The 22,734-nt window shown below is 45.7% G+C and overlaps 1 protein-coding gene across 1 annotated transcript in view; it reads left to right on the top strand.

Annotated features, from left to right (window-relative positions):
- LOC147097670 (zinc finger SWIM domain-containing protein 5-like) overlaps positions 1 to 22,734 on the top strand; it is a 92,060-nt gene that overhangs the window by 4,340 nt on the left and 64,986 nt on the right. Inside the window, exon 2 of the mRNA XM_085971667.1 lies at positions 1,006 to 1,207. Within this exon, the coding sequence (XP_085827793.1) occupies positions 1,006 to 1,207 (202 nt within the window). The remainder of the gene's footprint in view (positions 1 to 1,005; positions 1,208 to 22,734) is intronic.

Raw genomic sequence — 22,734 nt, 5'->3', positions numbered from 1 at the left:
GTCGCTGATGTTGTACAACCGCCCAATGCACTTGTATCAAATTCCTGAACTGAGGCCTTAATTTGCTTAGAATAAATGGGCTGACACTCCTTTTAAAGTGGTGGGGAGAGAAACTTCAATGAGTGCGCTAAGTGTTCGTAGGTTAACATCGACCTGATTTCCAGGTGCTAATGTTGGCGTTGGCAGATCTCGTTTTCCGATGGCTAATTTGAATTGTGGTGGAAATTCAGTTCTTTCACTATCCTGTGCTTTCTGGCAGCTATTTTAGATAGTAACCTAGTCGGCAGGTGACGTCCTCACTTCAGAGGGCATGTCGTTTAAAGAAATCTGTTTAAATACCTGAGGTTGCGTTTTATGCAGTGGAGGCTGTGCTTAAAAACTTGGGTATGAACTGCCAGCAAGTAATGAAGGGAGAAAGCTGCCGCTTCTACTGATGGTTTGGGTGGAGTCCACGATGGGATCAATTATACATCTGTGGAAAGGATGGACTCGATGGGCCAAATGGTATTTTCTAAATTACTTTGAATTAGTTGTTCTGTCGTGAGCGAGTTAGGACGGTGGTTTATACGAGCAAACAGTACAAGACCGACTACTGTGTTTGGTTGGGGGGGGGGGGGGGGGGATTGGATTGGGGAGGGGGTAGAGCGGCTGATAGTTAAAGACTAGTCGCTCTGTCTTTTTTTGAAGGGATTCCTGCAAAACTCTGCCCTGCTGCTGACACAGCCTGTACAAAATGAACAATCCGTTAGTGGCTTTCTATCATGACCCTAAAGGAAATCTTTACGGGATTTGTTGTCCTGTATATTGTGAGACTTTCATTGAAAGTTGGAAAATGGAAATTGCTTATTTCAACTTTGGAGACGTTCAGCTGCTTACTTCTGAAGGCCAGGCTACATTTTGTTCCCACGTTATTGTTTTAAGTTATGCCTCTTGAAACCGTTATTGTATTCTCTACCGACATGGTACTGTCGTGTTCAATTTTCCTTTTACTGTGCTTATTTTTAGGTCGAGGAGCGATTTTCTCGCATTCCAGAGCCAGTTCAGAGGAGGATTATCTTCTGGTCCTTTCCCAGAAACGAGCGGGAGATCTGCATGTACTCGTCACTCAGCTATCAGTGTCAGGAAGGGGAGAAGGATGGTGAAGTTCCCTTCAACAAAGGGCTAAGATTATTGGAAACTGGAGCCATAGATCGGGTACTGCAAGTAGGTGAGTACCTTCAGTAATCTGGAGGCGGTGATTGCCGAATGTGGATAATCTGAGGCCCATTAATACAGTTTCGATCAGTGTACATAGCATGCCATCATGTCGCATCTGATGAGGCGTCTGTTTGGTTAAGACCTTATCACTGAGATGGTCAGACACAATTTTCTTGCTTGCGCACCAGAAGTGCAGGATGGTAGAGGTGCCCTACAGGATGTTTGGATAAAGTGTTCTTTCCTCATGCAGTCTGCTTGTAGGAGGAATGATTTGGGTCTACTGAGACCTGTATCAGTAAAAAGCCACTTGATGGTATGTAACAAGAGGGTGGGGGAAAAAAATCTTTGCTTGAAATCACTGTGCCTATTGAAACTTTTTGTATTGCTGTTGGGTCGTGTCTGCTGTTCCTGAACTTGAGTTTGAAAAGCAGGCATCATTTGTAAGGGAGCAGTTAACAAGATCTAGACTGCTAACTTGGCAAGGAGTGAGTAGCCGTTAGCAGCATCTCTTGTTATGTAGTGGACTTCCTTTTACGATGCTAGTGTGGTCCCAAGACGGTGGAAATGCAGCTTTTTCCCACAATAGTGAAGTCATAATAAACTAATTTCAGATGGCTTGGGACATAACCTTCGATTTAAGAAAAAAACTTGAATGGGGCTTCATGTGATGAGTTAAGCTAAACACGCAGTACTGAGAGAATAGAATCCGAGATGTTTACGGCACAGAAGGAGGCCATTCGGCCCATCGTGTCCGTGCCGGCTGAAAAAGAGCTCTCCAGCCTAATCCCACTTTCCAGCTCAGTCCGTAGCCCTGTAGGTTACGGCACTTCAAGAGCATATCCAAGTACTTTTTAAATGTGATGAGGGTTTCTGCCTCTCCCACCCTTTCAGGCAGTGAGTTCCAGACCCCCACCACCCTCTGGGTGGAAAAAGTTCTCCTCAACTCCCCTCTAATCCTTTTACAATTACAGGAAACTTTGGTTTATCTGGAAGTTATATGTCTGGAATACTCGATCTAATGGCAAAAATCAGAGCCGTTTTCTATTTTTTTTTAGTTCTCGTTGCTTTTTCCCCCCCCCAGTCAAGCACTGCAAGGTCTGTAGCTAAAGCAACAGCTTCAGCTACAGATGCTTGCAGCTGACTGTTTTGAAGCTGTTGCTAAGCAAGTGTTTGTTGATTCACACGGAGCTTCTCAGTTCCGTATGTTTAAACATTAACTCTGGTATGTCCGGCACTTTTGATACGGCACCAGCTCGGTCCCGTCAGTGCCGGATATCAAAGTTTCCTGTACTTTAAATCTATGCCCCTGGTTATTGACCTCTGCTAGGTGAAATAGGTCCTTCCTATCCACTCTATCTAGGCCCCTCATCATTTTATTCACCTCCATTAAATCTCCCCTCTGCCTTGGTATACACCGATTTTAAGGTTTCAAGTTGGATTCTTTATTTCCCCCCCCCCCCCCCCCCCCCAATCCCCATCCCTGTTTTCTTGGTCATTAGCTGGGGCGTCAGTAGGGGCTGCAGCTTGCCTGTACTGTGTCAGCTGTGTCTCAGTGGGGAGCACTCTCTCTCTCTCTTGCCTCTGAGCCAGAAAGTTGTGGGTTCAAGTCCCACTCCAGAGACTTGAGCACAAAAGTTTAGGCTGACTCTCCCAGTGCAGTGCTGAGGGAGTGCTGCATTGTCAGAGGTGCCGCCTTTGGGATGAGACGTTAAACCGAGGTCTCGTCTGCTTTCTCAAGTGGACGTAAAAGATCCCATGGCACTATTTCTAAGAGCAGGGGCGTTATCCCCGGTGTCCTGGCCAATATTTATCCCTCAACCAAGAACTCTCTTTATAAAAATAAATAAATAAAAATAAAAATGATCCAGTCATTATCCCACTGCTGTTTGGGAGCTTGCTGTGTGCAAATTGGCTGTCGTATTTCCTACATTACAACAGTGACTACACTTCAAAAAGTAATTCACTGGTTGTAAAGTGCCTTGGGACGTCCGGTGGTCATGAACAGCGCTATAGAAGTGCAGGTCTGTCTGTCTGTCTTTCTTTCTGTCCCTTGCCTCAGGAGCTGGGGGGGGGGGGGGGGGTGGGCAGGGCAGTGGAAATCCGCCAGGGTTCCTGCTCCTGATTGCCGCTGTGACCCTGGGAGGTGCAGGGGTGGATGGGATGTTGAGCCTGGTTACAATTGCCTCCAAGGTCAAATAGTCTGAAAGCATTCCCCCGTTGGCACTCGATCAGGATGTGCCGATGCCTGCGGATCCATATCCCAGTTGAATTGGTGCCTTAAAGTGAGGAGAAGAATTCATCAAAGATTGCATGTGTTCCATCCCCCTCCATACTTTGTCCTTCTGCTTGAGTATTATAATGTCTGAGCTACATCTAGGAATTTGTGTAGCTCTTTATTGAGCTTTAGTTCCTCGTCTGACTTGTACGAAAATCACACTTTTATAGTGCTTGCATAATAGGCTAACCCTTTGCACAGTTCTGAAAGCTGATTAGACGATGAGTCAGTAATCCAGTTTCCCTTTGTGTGGTAACACTGCACCAATGACTTCTGTCTCTGTGTTGCGTTGTTGGCCTCTAGGCTTCCCTAAACTGATTTGTTTGGGGTGTGTAATTATGTATAATTCATATCAGAGGTCCCTGAGAAACCACTGGCAGGTGTCTGCTTCTCGATTTGTTTAACAGGCTTATTTTTTTGCACTTGCAAGGTCATTCTACTGAGTCAATCCAGCAACGCGCAAGAGAAAAAAATTTTTGTGGAAAAAAACGAACCAATGTTGCGTTTTGCAATAAAGGGGTGGGATGTACCCAAGGGCTTCAGCTAACGACCTTAAATCATATAAAAGTAGAATTTGAGCAGTTTGCAAAGCCTTCTGAGCACTAGTGACTGTTACAACCTTGCTGTGCAAGTCAGCTGTTTTTGTGAATTAATTTTGCCGTGTGTGTAGTTTGGCTTTGACTTTAAGGTGTCTGGATTCCCTTAAAAGAATGATGCGCTGTCGACTGCTCGTACCCTGCTCCTTGCTTGCTGGCCGAGTGGTCTCTCGCCTTTTTAACCCTTTTGTCTGAAGAAATGTATCGTGCAGTTCAGTTCCATTTTGGCTCCTTGGCCAAGCCACCATGCGTTGAGATGTTGGCTGGCTGCTTCTCAAAAAAAAAAAAAAAAAAAAACCAGCGACCACCTCGAGTTCGGTGTAGGAAGAGCTGCGTCTGATTATTCATTTTGTGACAGCCGCTCTCTGGCAGCGGTGCTTGGGTTTAAGAAGGAAAAGAAACTACAAATGCTGGAAATTGGAAATAAAATCAGAAATGGTTGGCAATGCTCTACAGGCTAGTCAGCATCTGAGAAGAGACAGGTTCATGTTTCAGATGTAGATCCTTCTGATCTTTACAGACCTGCAGTGATTTCTGACATTTTCTGAACACTGCTGATCAGTTCTATTTGTTCTCTTCAGTGGCTAGAAAATGAACATTGCAGCTGATTTCAGAATGGGCTGAGTTTTGTTTTTTTGCATTCATTCCCTCTAAAGCAATCTGTGGCTTTGGTGCTACTTCTGACTCCCAAACCCTGGCAGTCCAGCCTTTGGCAGACCCAGTCCTACTCCACGCACTTGCTTGCTGCTTTGTCCTGTGTGAATGCCGTGGGCCTGGAGGTTTTTGAAGGGCTGTTTCTGACCGCGATCACCTCGCTGGTGGATAAATCCAGTTGCGATTGGTTGGTATCGGAAAATACACATTAACGGGCACATGGATTTAAATGCTTTGGCCCCCAGAGGCTCCGTGCAGACAAGAGCATGGGCGCCCTGCTTGAAACCGGCTTCACTGGTGAATGAAGAGGAGGTTTGTTCTCTGGTATAACAACCTGTTAATTACTGTAACATTTGATACTGAACAATTTAAATCCAGCATTGCAGGTGTGCAGAGGTTTGCCAATTGTGGACAGGTCTAATTAATGTAGTTCAGGTGTTATTCCTGGAATTAATACAGGGTAACTGATATCTGCCAGTATGTTGTAACTGGATGAGTGGGAGAAAGCTTGTGAATGTTGTCTGTTATTTTTTCCCCCATAATCATTGAATTTTTCAGCACAGAAGGAGGCCATCGTGCTTCTGCTGGCTCTGTTATCCACAACGTCCCATTCCCCGATACCTCTAGGCTGACGCTCCCAGTGCAGTGCTCAGGGAGTGCTGCACTGTCAGAGGTGCCGTCTTTCAGATGAGACGTTAAACCGTGGCCCCGTCTGCTCTCAGGTGGACGTCAAAGATCCCACGGCCACTATTTTGAAGAAGAGCAGGGGAGTTCTCCCCGGTGTCCTGGGCCAAGGTTTATCCCTCAACCAACATCACTAAAACAGATTGTTTGGTCATTATCAGATTGTGGTTTGTGGGAGCTTGCTGTGCGCAAATTGGCTGCCGCATTTCCTATATTACAACAGTGACTACACTTCAAAAAGTATATCATTGGCTGTAAAGTGCTTTAGGACGTCCTGAGGTTGTGAAAGGCGCTATAGAAATGCAAGTTTTTTTCTCTTGGCTCTGATCGACTGGCAATGAGAAAGTGTGTGCCAGAAATGTACAGGTTGGCCAACCTCTCCAGGCCAATTGGCTCTCTTGGGAGCAGCTTGCTGATACACACGTGGTACGAGGGAGTTCCTGGGAAGGGAATGAATTGGAGGAGATGGTACCGAGGGCCTTGATTTCAACAGGGAGGAGGAATTGCATGTAGGATGATGTATCGGTGCATTGTGTGGGAGGGAACAGAATATCTCGATGCTGAGGTAATGGATGAAAAGGAACCATGTATTTTTGAAGCTTCAGTTTTCTTTTGTGCCAGAGAAACACAATACTGTGTCAAAAGCAAAATACCGCTGGAAATCTGCAAAATAAACTAACCATGCTGGAAACACTCAGGGTAGGGATAGAGATAGATTCAGGTCGATGACCTTTTCATCAGATTACTCTATGTATTGTAAAGCAAATGTTTCCCTTTTTGGGATTAGCTTCGTACGAGTGCTGATGAATTGTATTCAAGGTTTTGAGGGTTTGCTTCTTCACTACAATAACTTTTACAAAAAGATTTGGTGCAGAGGTACTAGCTCATTTTATTTATGATTAATTGTGTATCTCCTAGTTTCAGTAAAATAGCTGCTTGGCACCTTCAAGGCAGGATAGATGCCAGACAATTGCTTTAATGGTGTCTCTTCAGATGTCCAGTGAAGATCTGTGCATAATACTGCTTCATAGGCTATGTTCATGCAAGTGTGGGTGAAAGACAGGCCAGTTTGAAGGGATTGGTGCGTGAATTGTGTACTAACGAACAGAAATTGGCTGCGAACAGCTCATAGTGCTGCTGCAGCTGTTTTCAGTTCAGGCAGTGGGCCAAGCCAGAGAGGTAACTCTGCTTAACCCCACCTGGAGGTGCTGACTCGAGCCTGGACATTGTTTCACAGGTGCTGGCTGCCCTTCAGCGTTTTGTCTGAGTGATTGCTCTTGTGTGAGGCTGGAAAGCAAGTGATGGTATGTTAGTCGAGTCTGGAAGCTGGAGCCAGGTCCGGTCCTGTACTCTGTGCTCACATGCACATGTTTCAACAGGTCACTGGACAGAAAACTAGAACCGAGATCTTGGCTGACTGCGACAATCACCCCCCCCCCCCCACCCAACTCGCTTCCATGGCTCGGGCATGAATTGCAGCATCTAACACTAGCCTGACAGTGACTAGTTAACTTAGTGCACACTAGGAGTCTAACTGGGGTTCTTACTGGTCTGTGGCCTGAGGTGTTATGCATTGCCAATTTCCCCCTGTTCCTGCCTTGAGTGACCTCTGCACTGTGCTCCACTTTAGCTTTTAGTTAGGTGCCAGTCACATTGAGCCCTGCAGTGTAATTCAGAGACCCAGGTTGCTGAAGTGTCTCTGTGGGAACATGTGTACGCAGACCAGCTTGGGCTCCCCATTCTGGAGAGGTTGTAAAGTCATACGTAGTATGTACACATATACATTCACCAGGGTGATGCCAGGAATGGGGGCGGGGAGACATGGGTGATCCTGGAACTGTTAGCACTGGAGTAGAGGAGGCCAGAATAACATCGAGGGGTTTTAACAGTGAATAGGGATAAACCTTTTCCTTGCATCAGTGACGTTAGGAGAAAATTATTTCTGCTGAGTTATTGGAACACGGACTGCTTTGTCGGTGGTTGAAGCAGAGGGCTTTGCATCTTTTGAGGGGAAAAGTGAATAAATATTTGAAGCAGAGGAGAATGCTGGGCTATGGGAACAGGAGCATGGTGTTGGGGATTGCTACAGTAAAGAGCTGGAACAGACGACCTTTGTGGTTCTGCAGTTGACAGCACATTGGTCGACCTATATTTCTATGGTTCTGTGATGTGTGTTTCCATGAAAATCAGTACACTTATACTATGCAGTGCACGTTCTGTCTCGCTGTTTCTGATTGCTGGAGTCCACAGTACTTGAATTGACTTATCCTGGCAGTACAATTGTAGCCCACGCAAAATTGGATCTTCAAGTCTGCGGTCAGTATAAAGGAGCCGGATATAGCCATGCCAGCTGGATCTAGCAATGTGCATGCTAGCTAGCTAACGGGTGCTGGTTTTCCAGAATCTGAATTAAAACGAGACCAGCGTAAAAGCCTTGTGCACACCGAACCATCGGGGAAAAACTTACTGTTTATTATCCAGTAAGTTAAAGTAATCTTCACTCCTAACACAAACCAAACCTCTTGTATGGTTTAGGACCAGGAGTAGAGCATTCAGCTTGTTCCGCCATTCAGTTAGACCATGGCTGATCTGTACTGCAACGCCATTTGTCCACCTTGTATCCCTTGAAACCCTTGCCCAACAAAAATATGCTGATTTCAGTCTTAAGTTTCAGTTGACCCACAGCCTTTTAGGTGAGTGAGTTCCAGATTTCCACCACCCTTTCCTGATTTCACTCCTAAATGGCCCAGCTCTAATTTTAAAATGATGCCCTGTCCTGAATTACTCCACCAGAGGAACTAGTTTCTCTGTATCTACCCTATTGATCCTGTTATAATTTTAAACACCTCAATTTAGATCACTCCTCGACCTTCTAAACTCAAGGGAATACAGGTCAAGTTTATGCAATGCTTGTTCCCTAATTTAAGCCTTTAAGCCCTGGTATCATTCCAGCGAATCTGCCTTGTTACCCCCCCCCCCCCCCACCCCCAACCAAGGCCGAGATCTGTTGAGGTGCAGTGCACCAAAACTGAACACAGTACTCCGATGGGATCCGAACAAGACTCTGTACAATAACATCCTCCCCTTTGTATTCCAGCCCCCCCTTTGTGGGGTGGAAGTGAAGGAGTTTTAGTTCTTGTAGATCCATTTTTCTTCTGTGTAAGCTCAAGAGCTTATATTTAAATAGCACATCCTCAGGATATGCCAAAGTGTTCCACAGCCAATGAATGACTTGAATTGTGCAGTCACTTATGTAGGCAAACGTAGCAGCTAATTTACATGGTATTTATAGCACAGAAACCGGCCCAAAGGGTCCGTGCTGGTGTTTGCGCTCCGCACCAACCTCCCACCCCTCTTCATCTCACCCCATCAGCATATCCCTCTATTCCCTTCTCCCTCATGTGCTTATCTAGCTTCCCCTTAAATACATCTATACTATTTGCCTCAACCACTCCCTGTGGTAGCGAGTTCCACATTCTCACCACTCTCTGGGTAAAGAAGTTTCTTCGGAATTCCCTATTGGATTTATTAGTGACTATCTTTTATTTATAGCCTCTAGTTCTGGTCTCCCCACAAGTGGAAACCTCTTTGTCTTCACTATCAAACCTTTTCATAATCTTAAAGACCTCTATCGGGTCACCCCTCAGTCTCTTTTCTAGAGCAAAGAGCCCCAGCCTGTTCTCTATTTCCTGATGGGTATAATCCCTCAGTTTCTTGTATCGTCATTGTAAATCCCTTTTGCACCTTCTCCAGTGTCTCTATCCTTTTTATAATACGGGGACCAGAACTGTGCCCAGTGTGTAGTCTAACCAAGGTTCTATACAAGTTTAACATGACGTCTCTGCTTTTCAATTCTATCCCTCTAGAAATGAACCTCCGTGCTTTGTTTTCTATTTTTATGACTTTATTCACCTGTGCCGCTACTTTTAGTGATTTGTCTACCTATACTGCCAGGATCCCAGACCCGGAGGTGATGGGAACACTGAGCTTCAGTCACTCGCCTTCAGCTGTTAATTTCCCACCGCCAGGTAGATGTAATCTCTCTGCTCCTCATTGGATGCTACGGGATACAACTCTTGCAAAATCTGCGAGTGAACAGCAATTTAGATGAATGTTTTGGTGGTGGTTGAGGGATGGGGTCTTTTACGGGTGCCCGAGATGGCAGCTGAGTCCTTTAGTTTATGGTACCTCTGACAGTGCAGTGTTCCCTCAGCACTGCAGTGCCAGCCTAGATCTTGTGCTCGAGTACCCGAGTGGAGCTTGAACCATTGCGAACTAGACCAAGCTGATATTGAAGTTGTAAATGCTCACCCAGTCCTGCAGAGTACCTGGCACTTAATTGGTCTGATGCCTGTGAGGAGCAGAAATAGTGCGTTTGTGTTTGAAACTTGACAACTGTTGATATCAGTCTGCAATTAGGACTTTAGATGTAACTTTACATTAAAAAAAAAAAGCATCAATCCCCTTTTTTATTACAAGTTGCACAATTTTTTCAAGCAGTTTTAGCTGTCAGGCAGTTCCTTTTTAGCTGGGGTTTATTGCCACAATTTTAATTACGATTGTTCATTGAATAAAACAACTTGCATTTATATAGCCCCTTTAACGTAGAAAGATATCCCCTCTAATTTCTTTTGGTGCCGCACAGGCCATTCAAAATACCGTGCATGATACCTGGGATGGCAGGGATGACTTATGAGGAGAGATTGGGTCGATTGTGCTTATACTTGCTGGAGTTTAGAAGAATGAGGGGATCTCATTGAAACTTATAAAATTCTAACAGGACTGGACAGACTAGATGCAGGAAGGATGTTCCTGATGGCGGGGGAGTCCAGCACCAGGGGTCACAGCCTAAGGATAAGGGGTAAGCCATTTAGGACCGAGATGAGGAGGAATTTCTTCACCCAGAGAGTGGTGAACCTGTGGAATTCTCTACCACAGACAGTTGAGGCCAATTCATTAAATATATTCAGGAAGGAGTTAGATATATTTCTTAGGGCTCAAGGGATATGGGGAGAAGGCAGGGACAGGGTACTGAATTTGGAAGATCAGCCATGATATTGAATGGCGGAGCAGGCTCGAGGGGCCGAATGGCCGACTCCTGCTCCTATCTTCTGTTTCTATGTGCAGTTTTTACATTGAAAATCCTGCTGCGTGGGATCCCTGGAGTGCTGTGCGGCCACGTGGCTTAAAGGGAGCGTTGGTCCCAATGCACTTTAGCGGTGTAATTCCAAGCCAAAGAAGGGGATATTGGGAGTGGTGACCGAAAAGCTTGGTCGAAGAGGTGGGTTTTAAAGGAGATGAGGGAAGTGGAGAGGTTTACCGAACGTATTTATGGAGTGTAGGCCTTCTCATGAGGGGTCTGGATAGAGAGAGAGTTCCCATTGGCAGAAGGGTCGAGAACCAGAGGAGACAGATTGGCAAGAGAACCAAAGGCGCCATGAGGAAAAACTTTTTTATGCAGCGAGTGGTTAGGATCTGGAATGCACTGCCTGAAAGGGAGGTGGAGGCAGACTCCATTGTGGCTTTCAAAAGGGAATTGGATAAACCTGAAGGGGAAAAAAATGTGCAGGGCTACGGGGAAAGGGCGGGGGTGTGGGACTGGCTGAAGTGCTCTTGCAGAGAGCCGGCACGGGCTCGACGGGCCGAATGGCCTCCTTCTGTGCTGTAATCATTCTATGATTCGATGACGACTGGAGGCACGGTCGTCAGTGGGAAGTGGTGTGGGGGTGGTGCAGTGTGTGCTTCAGAGGCCAAAGTCAGGAAAGCACAGTTCTGGGAAGGAGGGAGTTGTAGCGCAGGAAGAGGTTGAGCTCGAGAGAAAGATTTGTCCAGGAAACAGCGCAATTACTCATGGCTCCTGCAGTTCCTGTTTGCTAAAAATGGAATGTCCAATCAGCAATTGGCACAGGAAAAGTGCAATCACACTAGTAAATGTTTTATTTTTATACATATAAAGAAACCATGGGTGGGAAATGGGACGTTTCCAAGATGCTAAATGCTGCATTTCACTGGTTTAAATTGTTTTAATTGCCTTCATTCTTTAGGCTGCTGTGTATTGGCTAAATAACATGCTTTGTCCTAGGATTGCGAGCAGCTTTTTTTTTCTCACGAAAGGTTTTGGATCTGTTTTCCACTACAACTTCAAAGCTATTTCCCCCCCCCCTTTCTAAAGAGCTAAAGGAAGTGACCATTGGGCTTGGGGACAGCACAGTCGGGGATGTTAATGCAGCCTTGAACCAAAGCTGTGTTTGAACGAACATTTTAAGCTTTTGTTCCAAGTGTCTTGCCGTAATCCCTGGCTGTGATTGATCACTTCACTCTTCGAGACTGATAATTTCACATGTCTTGTAGATCAAAAAGTAGTGGTTTGCACATGTGAAGTTTAAGACAATGGTCTCCTGTGGGATTCAGCCAAAGGATGTGTTTGGGCTCCAGTGGGAGCTGGATTCCTGGAGGGAGGGGGAAATCGGAATCTAGAACCAATAGAAGTGAAGTCCAGGTGTGTTTTGCTCCCAAGTTAGGAACTATCATAACTCGCTCCTGCCTTTCGTGCTCAGAGTAATAATTCTTTCACACCTGTGAAGGTGCTGTTATTCATTGCCATGCAATCTTAACAACTTGTGTTTATATAGTGCCTTTAATGTAGTAAAACGTCCCAAGGTGCTGCACAGGAGTATTTTAAGACAAAAAAATTTGACACCGATCCACAAGGATAAATTAGGGCAGGTGACCAAAGGTTTGGTCAGAGGTAGGTTTTAAGGAACGTCTTCTAAAGGAGGAAAGAGGTAGCGAGGCCGAGGTTTAGGCAGGGAATTCCAGAGCTTAGGGCCGAGGCAACAGAAGGCACGGCCACCAATGGTTGAGCGATTATTATCAGGGATGCTCAAGAGGGCAGAATTAGAGGAGCGCAGATATCTCAGGGGGGTTTGTGGGGCTGGAGGAGGTTAGAGATAGGGAGGGGGCGAGGCCATGGAGGGATTTGAAAACGAGGATGAGAATTTTGAAATCGAGGCGCTGCTTAACCGGGAGCCATTGTAGGTCAGTGAGCACAGGGTGTGATTGGGCGAACGGGACTTGGTGCGAGTTAGGTCACGGGCAGCCGAGTTTTGGATGACCTCGAGTTTACGTAGGGTGGAATGTGGGACGCCAGCCAGGAGTGCGTTGGAATAATAAAGTCTAGAGGCAACAAAGGCATGGAGCACAAGCTATACCTCACTACTATGTTATTTGCTGCGTTCTTCTGTAACTTTCCAGTTTTGTCCCCTCGCTCTTGTACCTGCTCGTGAAGGTGGCGACCAGCGCAGGGTACAGTTCCACTGGTGCTTGAACCCGACATCTCTCGCTTTGGTACTCTGTTGCTGCCAATGTTGGAGATTCTTGAGAAATTCCGCCTTGTTTTAAATACCTCTGGCAGAAGAGCAGTAAAACAAATGTAGTAATGTGACGACTAATGTAATGACCTTGCAGATCTCCTGGGCTCACTGAGCAAATCCCAGCTTGAAAAAAAAAATGGACGCGTGCTCCCAAGCCATAACCGGAAGTGTGTACGCATGCATCAGTCCGAGCAGAATTTGTTGCAGAAATCCAGTGATCAAAAGGGGGCACAACCAATATTCCCTCTACTTTAGTGCTACTTTGACTCTGCTCTTTCGGCGCTCCATTGGAACTTCTTACCCAATGCTGGGTACCTCTCTTTTTGAGCGAGCCTAGACTGCAAGCATTGTCGTGCTAGTAAAGGTGTTGATCAGCATTTTTTATTAAGTACTGTTTTACGTTGTGTTTAGCATCATTCTGTTCTTGTGAGCCCCGGAGACTGGTTGCTGTAGTGCAGGGGTCCTTTTATGGTTGGGGAGCCTTGCATGGTTGAAAAATCTAATGGCGTCAGTTGTGGTGGGACCTTCGCGGAGGTTTGGACCCTTCCAAACGACAGTCGAACTCCCCACTATTAATGCATCTCCAAAGGAAAGCCTCTACATGGAGGGGTCTATGTACTCCACTCTGTTTAATGTAGTTTTCATGGACCAATTTGCTGCAATATCAACAGGGGGCGGGGGGGGTGCTTTCACCTTTCAGGCACAACAAGCCTCCCAGATTTAAGTGAGATGGTGTCTTGTTAAACTGAGTCTGAGAGCTGAGGAAAGTTGCTGGGAGTCCTATTGTGCTGCAGGCTAGTTTTAACTTTCTGATGACTGGCTGTTTGTGGCCTATACCTGCCCTGTTACGAAGCAAGATGACGACTTAAGGCGAGCCCCTCAGTACTTTAAAAAAAAAAAGGCTGTTCCAAATTTAGACCGAGATCAATCTTGTATTTCCTGTTGTATCGTGGGACACGCAACGGAGGAGGAACAGACCCTAGAAAATCTAACTCTGCCAGATGTGGAGTGACCTTCAGACGTTTGGACTCTGCCAAACTGTACAGTCAAACTCCCTACTATTAATGTACTCTCAAAAGGAACGCCTGTCCCTATGCTTTGGGCGTGATTTGTTTTCTTTCTGAATGACTTTCGCTCCTTATTTCGGCTGCATTTGTTCTGCCTTTTTGACTTCCTCCTTTTTAAGATGCTCCTTAAAACCTTTGACCAAGCTTTTGGTCATCTGCCCTACCTTCGTACGTGGCTAGGTGTGAAATTTTGTTTGGTAACACTCCTGTGAAGCGCCTTGGGACGTCTTACTATGTTCAAGGCGCTGTATGAATAAGTTATTTTCCGTCTGTCACACGTGGAAAAGACTTGGCGCAGAAAGCCGGATGGTTGTGTACAACGTTCCCGCTAAGCTGCACGGTCTGGAGGTCCAGCGCTGGCGGCTCACAGGAGGAAACCACGCATGCACGAAAATTTGAATAGCCCGCGCAGCCCGTTAAAGGGGCTGTGCACAGGGGAGACTTAGAGGGAACATTGGTCGTGTGCCCCCTTTTGATCACCGGATTTCTGCAGCAAATTCTGCTCGGACTGATGCATGCGTACGCACTTCCGGTTATGGCTTGGGAGCAAGCGTCCATTTTTTTTTCCTAGCTGGGATTTGCTCGGTGAGCCCAGGAGATCTGCAAGTCATTACATTTGTCGTCACATTAGTACATTTGTTTTACTGGGATGTTGATCCTATTACATAGCTAGAAAGATGCAGATAGGTGCTTTCGCTTAGGTAGCTAACGCTGCCCTTTTATAAGTTAATAGACATATACCCATGGACCCTTTTCTTATCTTCAGGGGTCTCTCCCTCCCTCCCCTTCTCGCCCCTCCACTCTTTCTCTCTTTTCCCCCCCCCTCTCTTTCCCTCCCTCCCTCCCCCCTCTTTCCCCCCCCCCCCCACAAAAACCCCTCCGGTTTGGAAAAGTGCTACGCTGCACTGATAGCTGTGATTTATACCCTTGCCCAACAAAACTCATTCATCTTGGTCTTAAAAATTTCAATTGTCCCAGCACCCTCAGCCTATCCAGCAGCCTTTTGGAGGAGGGGGATCCTGATTTCCATCGCCTTTTGTGTGAAAAGTGCTTCCTGATTTCATTCCCGAGTGGCCTAGCTCTAATTTTATGATTACGCCCTCCTGCTCTGGGTTTCTTCACCAGAGCCAATAGTTTCTCTGTCTACCCTATCATTTTAAGACCTCGATCAGATCACGTTCAGTCTTCTAAACTGAAGGGAATACAAACCAAGTTTATGCTATCTGTCCTTGTAATTTAACTCTTGAAGCCCTGGTATCATTCTGACAGATCTGTGCTATAAACCTTCTCAGCCAGTCTATCTTTTCTGTGGTTTGATGCATCAAAACTGAATGCAGTACTCTCGATGCGGTCTGACCAAGGCTCTACAGCTGAAGAGTCACTTCCTCACTTTTGAGTTCCAACCCCCTGGAGATGAAGGCCAACGTTCCGTTAGCCTTTTTGATTGCTTTTTGTACCCATGCACCAGCTTTGAGGTTTGTGTATGTGGAAACTTAAACCCTTTTGCTTTTCCACAGCTTCTAGTTTCTCCCCATAATGAAAATAGTCTGGTTTGTTTGCTTGTCCGATCCAAAATGCTTACACTGCCCTACATTGGACTCCATCTGCCCATTCATTTAATCTGTCTATGTCCCTTTGCAACCTCCTGCTTCCATCTACACAACTTGCTGTACTTCCTAACAGTGTTACTTGCAGGCTTGGATATCCAACTCTCTCTTCCTTCATCCAAGCCAGCAGTATATATGGTGAAAAGCTGAGGGCCCAGTATAGCTCCCAGGGGCAAAACCATTGTCGTGGCCCGCCACTCAGAACAAACCCTTTATCCTTACCCTGTCTCCTACCCATGTCACAAGATTACCTCCAATTCCATGTGCTCTCACCTTTGCTCATAATCTCTTGTGTAGAAACCAGATCCTTACTGAAAGTCCATATAGATAACATCCACAGACACTCCCTTACCCACCATGCCAGTAACCACCCCCAAAAAACAATTTGATGAGCTCTCCTTGCTGACTCTCATCAGCTAATACTTGTCCAAGTTCTCGGTCACTGTCTTACGGATTCCTGTAACTTCCTCACAATGTCTAAACTGCAGGATAAGTTATGTGGTTCCTCCCTCCTTTATAATGGAGTGACATTTGCAGTTTTCTTATACTTGCTCCCATGGTCCCTGTGGGCTTTTAGCAAAGGTCATTTAAGGTTGGGAGCAGGAACCTTTCTCTCTCTTTCTCCCCGCCCCCCCCCCCGGTCCTCAGCTCTGTTGTAGAACTGTAATACCCACCCCACTGATCATCTGAGGTCGACTAACTTGGCATTGACCAGGCATTGAACTAGTCTCCTGTGTGATTCAGTGCATTGGGATGTACCTCTACCTTTGGAAGCCAAAACCTGATCTCTTTAACTTCTGAACAATCTGTTCTTTGCAGTAACTTTAATTTCACTGTATTTAATGGGTAAGCAATGCTTCAATTTTAAAATTCTCATCCCAACCAATGCCTTGCCCCTCCCTATCTCTCTAACCTCCTCCAGCCCTACAACCCCCCCGAGATATCTGCGCTCTTCCCAATCCTGGCCTCTTGAGCATCCCCAATATTAATCGCTCCACCGTTGACGGCCGTGCCTTCAGCTAATGAGGCCCCAGGCTCTGGAATTCCCTCCCTAAAACTCTCCGTCTCTCTACCTCTCCTACTTCAAGACACTTCTTAAAACCTACCTCTTTGACCCCTGCCCTATTATGTGACTTGGTGTCAAGTTTTATGTGAAGCGCCTTGGGATGTTTTAATATGTTAAAGGCGCTGTATAAATGCAAGATGTTGTTTTATATCTTATTCATGGAGGAAGAATTGGTTAAATATCATGCACTGGACAGTTTCCCACTCTTTGATGCCATAGCAACTTGAACATACTCACGACTGACTTGTTTGATCAGTATTTCTCAACCTATAAGCTTGTTCTGAGTGGGTTTAATGATGGTGGCTTATTTTACTAAATTTTACCCCAGGGAATATTTTGCAGCTGGGGCATGAATAGTTCAGGAAGTTTCGGTCTTTTTGCAGGTTTCTGTGACCCCTCCCCTCTGACTCACCCCTTCACTAGTGAGTTACTGGTGAGCTATGCGACTGGGGAAATAGCAATGAGTTAGATTAGAGCCTGCCATTGTTCCACTGGCTTTGAACTAAGCAAATCACACAGCTGCAGATCCTCTGGCAAGGAACTGAATTTCATGTCATGTACACTACTGAGTAACCTACACGGTTTCCTCTTGCCGTTTAGATATATGCCTTCCCTCCTGTGCTTCTTCCACTTGCCCCCTCCCCTAACTAATTTACTGTCTCTTTAGAGGAACAGAATCAGGGGAGTATGTTTATAATCAATAGTGTTGTACAGTGTCAGCTGTGGCTCAGTGGGTCGCGCCCACGCCTCAGAAGGTTGTGGGTTCAAGTCCCACTCCAGAGACTTGAGCACACAAATCTAGGCTGACCCTCCCAGTGCAGTGCTGAGGGAGTGCCGCACTGTTGGAGGTGCTGTCTTTCGGATGAGACGTTAAACTGAGGCCCTGTCAGCGCTCTCTGGTGGATGTAAAAGATCCTATGAAAACTATTTTGAAGAGCAGGGTGTCACCAGATTCCTGGGCCAATATTTATCCCTCCATCAACATCACTAAAACAGATTATCTGGTCATTATCACATTGCTGTTTGTGGGAGCTTGCTGTGCGTGTTTCCTACATTACAACAGCGACTCCACTTCAAAAAGTACTTCATTGGCTGTAAAGTGCTTTTGGATGTCCAGTGGCTGTGAAAGGTGCTATAGAAATGCAAGTCTCTTCTTCCCCCCCCCCCCCCCCCCCCCCCCCAGTACAGAACCTATTTGGAGCAGAGTGCCTGGTATAAAATCTACTTGGACTAGAGGAAATGATGTTTAAATGTCACTATCAGACTAGTGAGTTGTGAATTTCATACCGCACCGTTCTGATCGATTTAAGTGGGGCAGACTGAGATTGGAGTTAACTTTTGATATTCTGACAACTGACCAGCGATTTCCCCCGCCTCCACTAATGTGTCTGAATAAGGCGGGCTGTTACTATGACACGCTGACGTCTGGAGAACGGGATTTCAAATGCCCTGTTATCTTATGTGCCACACAATGCTAAACCTGTAATGTAATTTTTTTCTGAAATCAGTAACTTGGTTTCTGTTGTGCGATGCTTTAAATGAGATGATGGTGTCTAAAATCATGAAGGGTTTAGGATAGAGTAAATAAAGAGAAACTGTTTCCAATGGCCGAAGGGTCGATAACTAGAGGGCACAGATTTAAGGTGATTGGCAAACATGAAACTTTTTTATGCAACGAGTGGCTCGGATTTGGAACGCGCTGCCTGATCGGGCGGTGGATACAGATTCAATAGTCGCCTTCAAAAGGGAATTAGATAAATACTTGAAGGAGAAACCATTGCAGGGATGTGGGGAAGAGCGGAGGAGTGGGACTAACTGGATTGCTCTTCGAAAGAGCTGGTGCAGACTCGATGGGCCGAATGGCCTCCTGCTGTGCTGTACTGTTCTATATGCCCTGCTTTAGAACTGCAAGTACAACTGCTGCTGGTTTAGTGCTGATGTTAAATTTGATGTGCGAAGTGTGAACTATACTGGTCAGGCTGGGGAAGGCCATTACTGAAGCAGTTGGGTTTTTACAATGGTCTGGCAGCTTGCAAGTCACTATTTCCTCCTAAGTTGCTATCCCACAAATGACCAGATTACCACATTTCTTGAATTCTGTTTCACATCTTCCTGTGTTGGGAGTTTGTACTCGTGACTTCTGAATTGCTAGTTCTGTGGCATAACCACTAAAGGCTGCAGACTGGTACAGGTACTTGTATTTTTTTTTTTAATGAGGTGCACCTCAGTTTGTAAATGCCCCGGTCAAGAGGGATTGCATAATATCAACATGCTTGCTGCAGTGGTCGTTTGCATTATACTGCATGTAGTCTTGCATGCTGTAAATGTTTAGGACCTTGCATTAAAAAAAAAGCCAGACTTTGTACCAAAGGAATTGGCTATTCTAGCGGCAGGTAAGCTAACTGTACTGAGGGGTCTGCTAGTGAACCAAACTCTGAAGGCCCCAGGGCTCAGTCTGGGAACTGTGCGACGTAACCAACTCTCTGGGGTGTCATTGGGGCATGGCAGTTGGCCTGACTCTTGGGGAAGGGGACACCAGTATTGTGCCCTGCTCCTGAGGATTAACATCTGTTGATTCATGTTGGTGGTGAGCCTAGGATCAGACTGGGCTCTGAAGCTCCTACTGACTGACCAACCCATTGACGTTGTCTGGTCTCGTGAGTCATTAGTTCTGGGGCCCACAAAGGCCATTCCTATTTGCGCATACCTGTTGGTTTGTCCTGTTTTACTTGAGAACCTGGAGGTTTGCAAAGGGCTGTTCTTGGTGTTGCCTCGTTGGTAAATAAATCAAGCTCTGTTTGACTGAGCAGCTTAAGGCGCGTGCGAATTTATAGGGGCATTGATTTACATTTTATGTGCCTGATGTGGCTCTCATGGTATGCACCTGAATTGCTCGTGAAGACAGAAATGCTTGGGCACTCCTGGTCTCTGGGTGGAGTGCTGACAGCTTCCATCGTGTTTTGGCTATATTGTCGCATGGATCACTGCCTTCAGGAGAACAGGGGTAAGGGGGAGAACAGTGAGGAGGATAGGTTTGATCTGTGTATTTTGCAGTCGAGTACCAAATCATGTACAGCATCTGAATCCTTGGCTGTAACTGCAGACTTCAAAAAATGTCAAACAAAAGAAAACTCTCTCGTGCAAATGACTCTCGTATAAATTGGATATCTTGTCATTGGGTTCTGAGCTTTGTGAAACGAGAGTGTTGTGTAGCAGGAATGGTTGCATTCTTGTAACTTACTGTAGTAGAGGACAGGATTCTGGAGCAAATATTTGGCATTGGGTATTGAAAAGGAGAGCTTGATGTCCTTGTTGAAAATCAAGTAACAAACCTGCATTTTGAAAGACCATAAATACATTTGAATTGGATTCTCTGCTTTCTTGAGTTCTAACAATTGCAAATGTTAAATATGGTTTTTAACAAAAGTAATTAAAAAGGATCCTAAATGCAGAGTTTTCAGTTGGTTGGTTCCAACAATGACCTCTTGCACATATGCTGCTGCCCCCCAAAACCTCCCTTCGTCCCCTTCATTGACAGCCTTGCCTTCAATTGCTCAGGCTCTAAGCTCTGGCATTCCCTGCCTAGACCTCTCTACCTTTCTCCTCAAAACCTACCTCTTATCTTTCAATTACCTCCTAATATCTCCATTTTTGCCTTGAGTATTCTCCTGGTGACGCACCTTTTTTCTATGATAAAGGTACTAGATAAATGCATGTTGTTGCCATTATAAAGCTGCTTTGGTAAATGTGCTCAAAAAGGAGATTACAACATTAATTAAAATTAGCAATTTATTATACAAGAGAATTGATTGAGGAATACCTAAGGCTATAATGCAGTTTTGGAGTTTGGATGAAATTCATCCTCCTCTCCTCAGCTCAGCCATGGGCCTGTGCATGATGATTACTACTTTTCTGCGATGCCTTTGGTATCGTTCAAATTGCAAATCGGAGTTGTAAGAACTGCCTTCAGGATAGGGGAGAAAATCGCAAGAGATGGCATTAACCCTTTCATCTGTGTAGTCTTGTACAGCACTGAACAGAATGCTTTGAGAGTACGGTATAAAGTCGTGCATTGTAATTGGTATCGCATTGCATTATCCCTTTGTGCAGCTGGGCATTTCGTGTGCGTGGAATTCTAGGAACGAGGAACACAGTAGAGTTGTGATGAATAGTAACTTATTGAAATAGCCTGAGCACCTTGCTTTGGTGCAATAGTTGATCTATTAACAAGCTAAATATCCTACTCCCAGAATGAATTCTCTAAGGTTAGGGTTCTTGTGACCAAGGTTCCCTCAATTTTTTTTGGGGTGCACAGCCCCTTTAAGGGGCTGTGGCCCATTCACAGTTTCATGTGCGAAATGTAACATTGGAAAAGCCGGTCCCGGGCTGCATAGGACTGGCAGAGAGCTGCTGCATGGCTGCGCAGCTTAGAGGGAACTACTTATGTGCTTGTGTTGCATTGGAGTGCTGAGATGCAACAATATTGGGAGAATTCAGCAAAGCATGGTGATTGGTTGGCATGTTTCCCCGCTATGTTTATCTGAATTGGGGGGAGGGGGGGGGTAAAAATCCCCAGCTGTACTATCCAGATTTTTAACTTGGGTTATGTTTGCTAAGAGCATGTAGAACTGGTGGTTACAAGTTGGTTATTGCTGTCGGTATCGCATGGAGAGCATCATATAACAATCATGCAGCAACATTAAAGCGTGTTGGCTCACTGCATTTTTTTTCTCGCACACCGCCACGGACAGGGGAGAGGTGTTTCTGTGCCGGGCGAGGCATTTGGCAAGGTCAGCTGTCGCCAACTGCTCGCGCGCTCTCTCTCTCCGTATTAAGCATCTCATCACAGAGGAGGTTCCAGAGATTAATTTCAGTGAAACTATTGGACCGAACCCCATGCTGTCCTCCAGTGTACAATAGGAGTCAACCCTTCAGGGGTTGAAGAGAAATTTGAACAAGTTCCGATGTTTAAAGTGGCTGGTTATGTGCTTTACGGACAATTTTGTTTCTCTTCTGCAGTGAAATGGCTGAATTTTCCTGATTAGGGAATGGAAAGCTGTAATACACGGTTGTGCACTTGGTGAATCATTTCAAGGAACAATTTGAGGTTTCGGATATTTATATTGGCCCAGAAATTAGGTTCGGGGGCTTGCCGCGTGTGCAAGCCCCCGATGTGCACTCACCCGGCGCGCCGACAGCTGAAGCCTGGGCCTGTTTGGAATTCCTGTCACTGGCCCGGTTCAGCTGTCGGCGCGCTGTGCTTACCTGATCCAGCGGCGTAGTTAGTTCGATGTGCCGGCTGGGATCAGGTGAGCACTGGGCAGCCAATCAGGGGAGGGAAAAGTTCATTCATGAGTTTGATAGTAAGAACTGTCAAACTCATGAAAACTACGGGCACCCAAAACACAAACTTTAAATAAAATTTTAAAAAACATCCCACTAATTAAATGAACTATAAATAACTTTAATAAACTATTTTAAACAATTAATCAAATTTTTTAAGAAATCGGTTTAAAAATACACTTACCTTACTGTAAAGTCCTTAAACAATAAAGCTGTGGAAAAAATGTTAATTTTAAATAATAGACCACTTACCTTAAAGAATCAAGTCCTTACGTCTCCTTTTTACATTTCTAAAAAGTTCAGGCCCTTACACACGGGCAAACTGTCAAAAAGAAGGAAGTTCAACGCGTGTGAGCAGAGTCCTGCGTGCACGCGTTGGACCTCTGAACCCGTTGGAGGAAATGCCGGTTTCCCGTGCATGCTGAAATCCGGCACTTCCAACGGGCCCACGTGTTGGGACCGGAATTACTGGGCCATTGAATAGCACCCCATCCCCCCCAATTTTTTTTTTACAATTGACATGCTTCAACCCACTTTCCTGATGAATTATGCCCTAACAGTGACTCATCATGTAGTGTGGCTGCCTGTGCTTTGAATTCACTTGTTCTATACTTCAAGATTGCTTGAGGTTGGTGACGGTTGTGAACAGACACGTGCAAGATTGCGCCACTCCAAATTGCAATTTTCCTCATTGCATTTGACTGCACACCTTATCCGCTGTCATGAAGCCATTAACTGGCCAGCGATGCCAAAGGACCACTGTTGGTCCACATAGGTGGTCAGGTCCGCCCACCCTCTGGCACAAGAAAATGGCAGCCCCCCCCCCCCCCCCCCTTTGCGAGTGAAGTAGCAGTGGTGCAAGTGTAAGGTCC

Source organism: Somniosus microcephalus, chromosome 31 (assembly GCF_052327205.1).
Source record: "Somniosus microcephalus isolate GS21.2 chromosome 31, FLI_Smic_1.0, whole genome shotgun sequence".
Lineage (NCBI taxonomy): Eukaryota > Metazoa > Chordata > Chondrichthyes > Squaliformes > Somniosidae > Somniosus > Somniosus microcephalus.
This window is presented reverse-complemented; position numbering and strand designations above follow the sequence as displayed.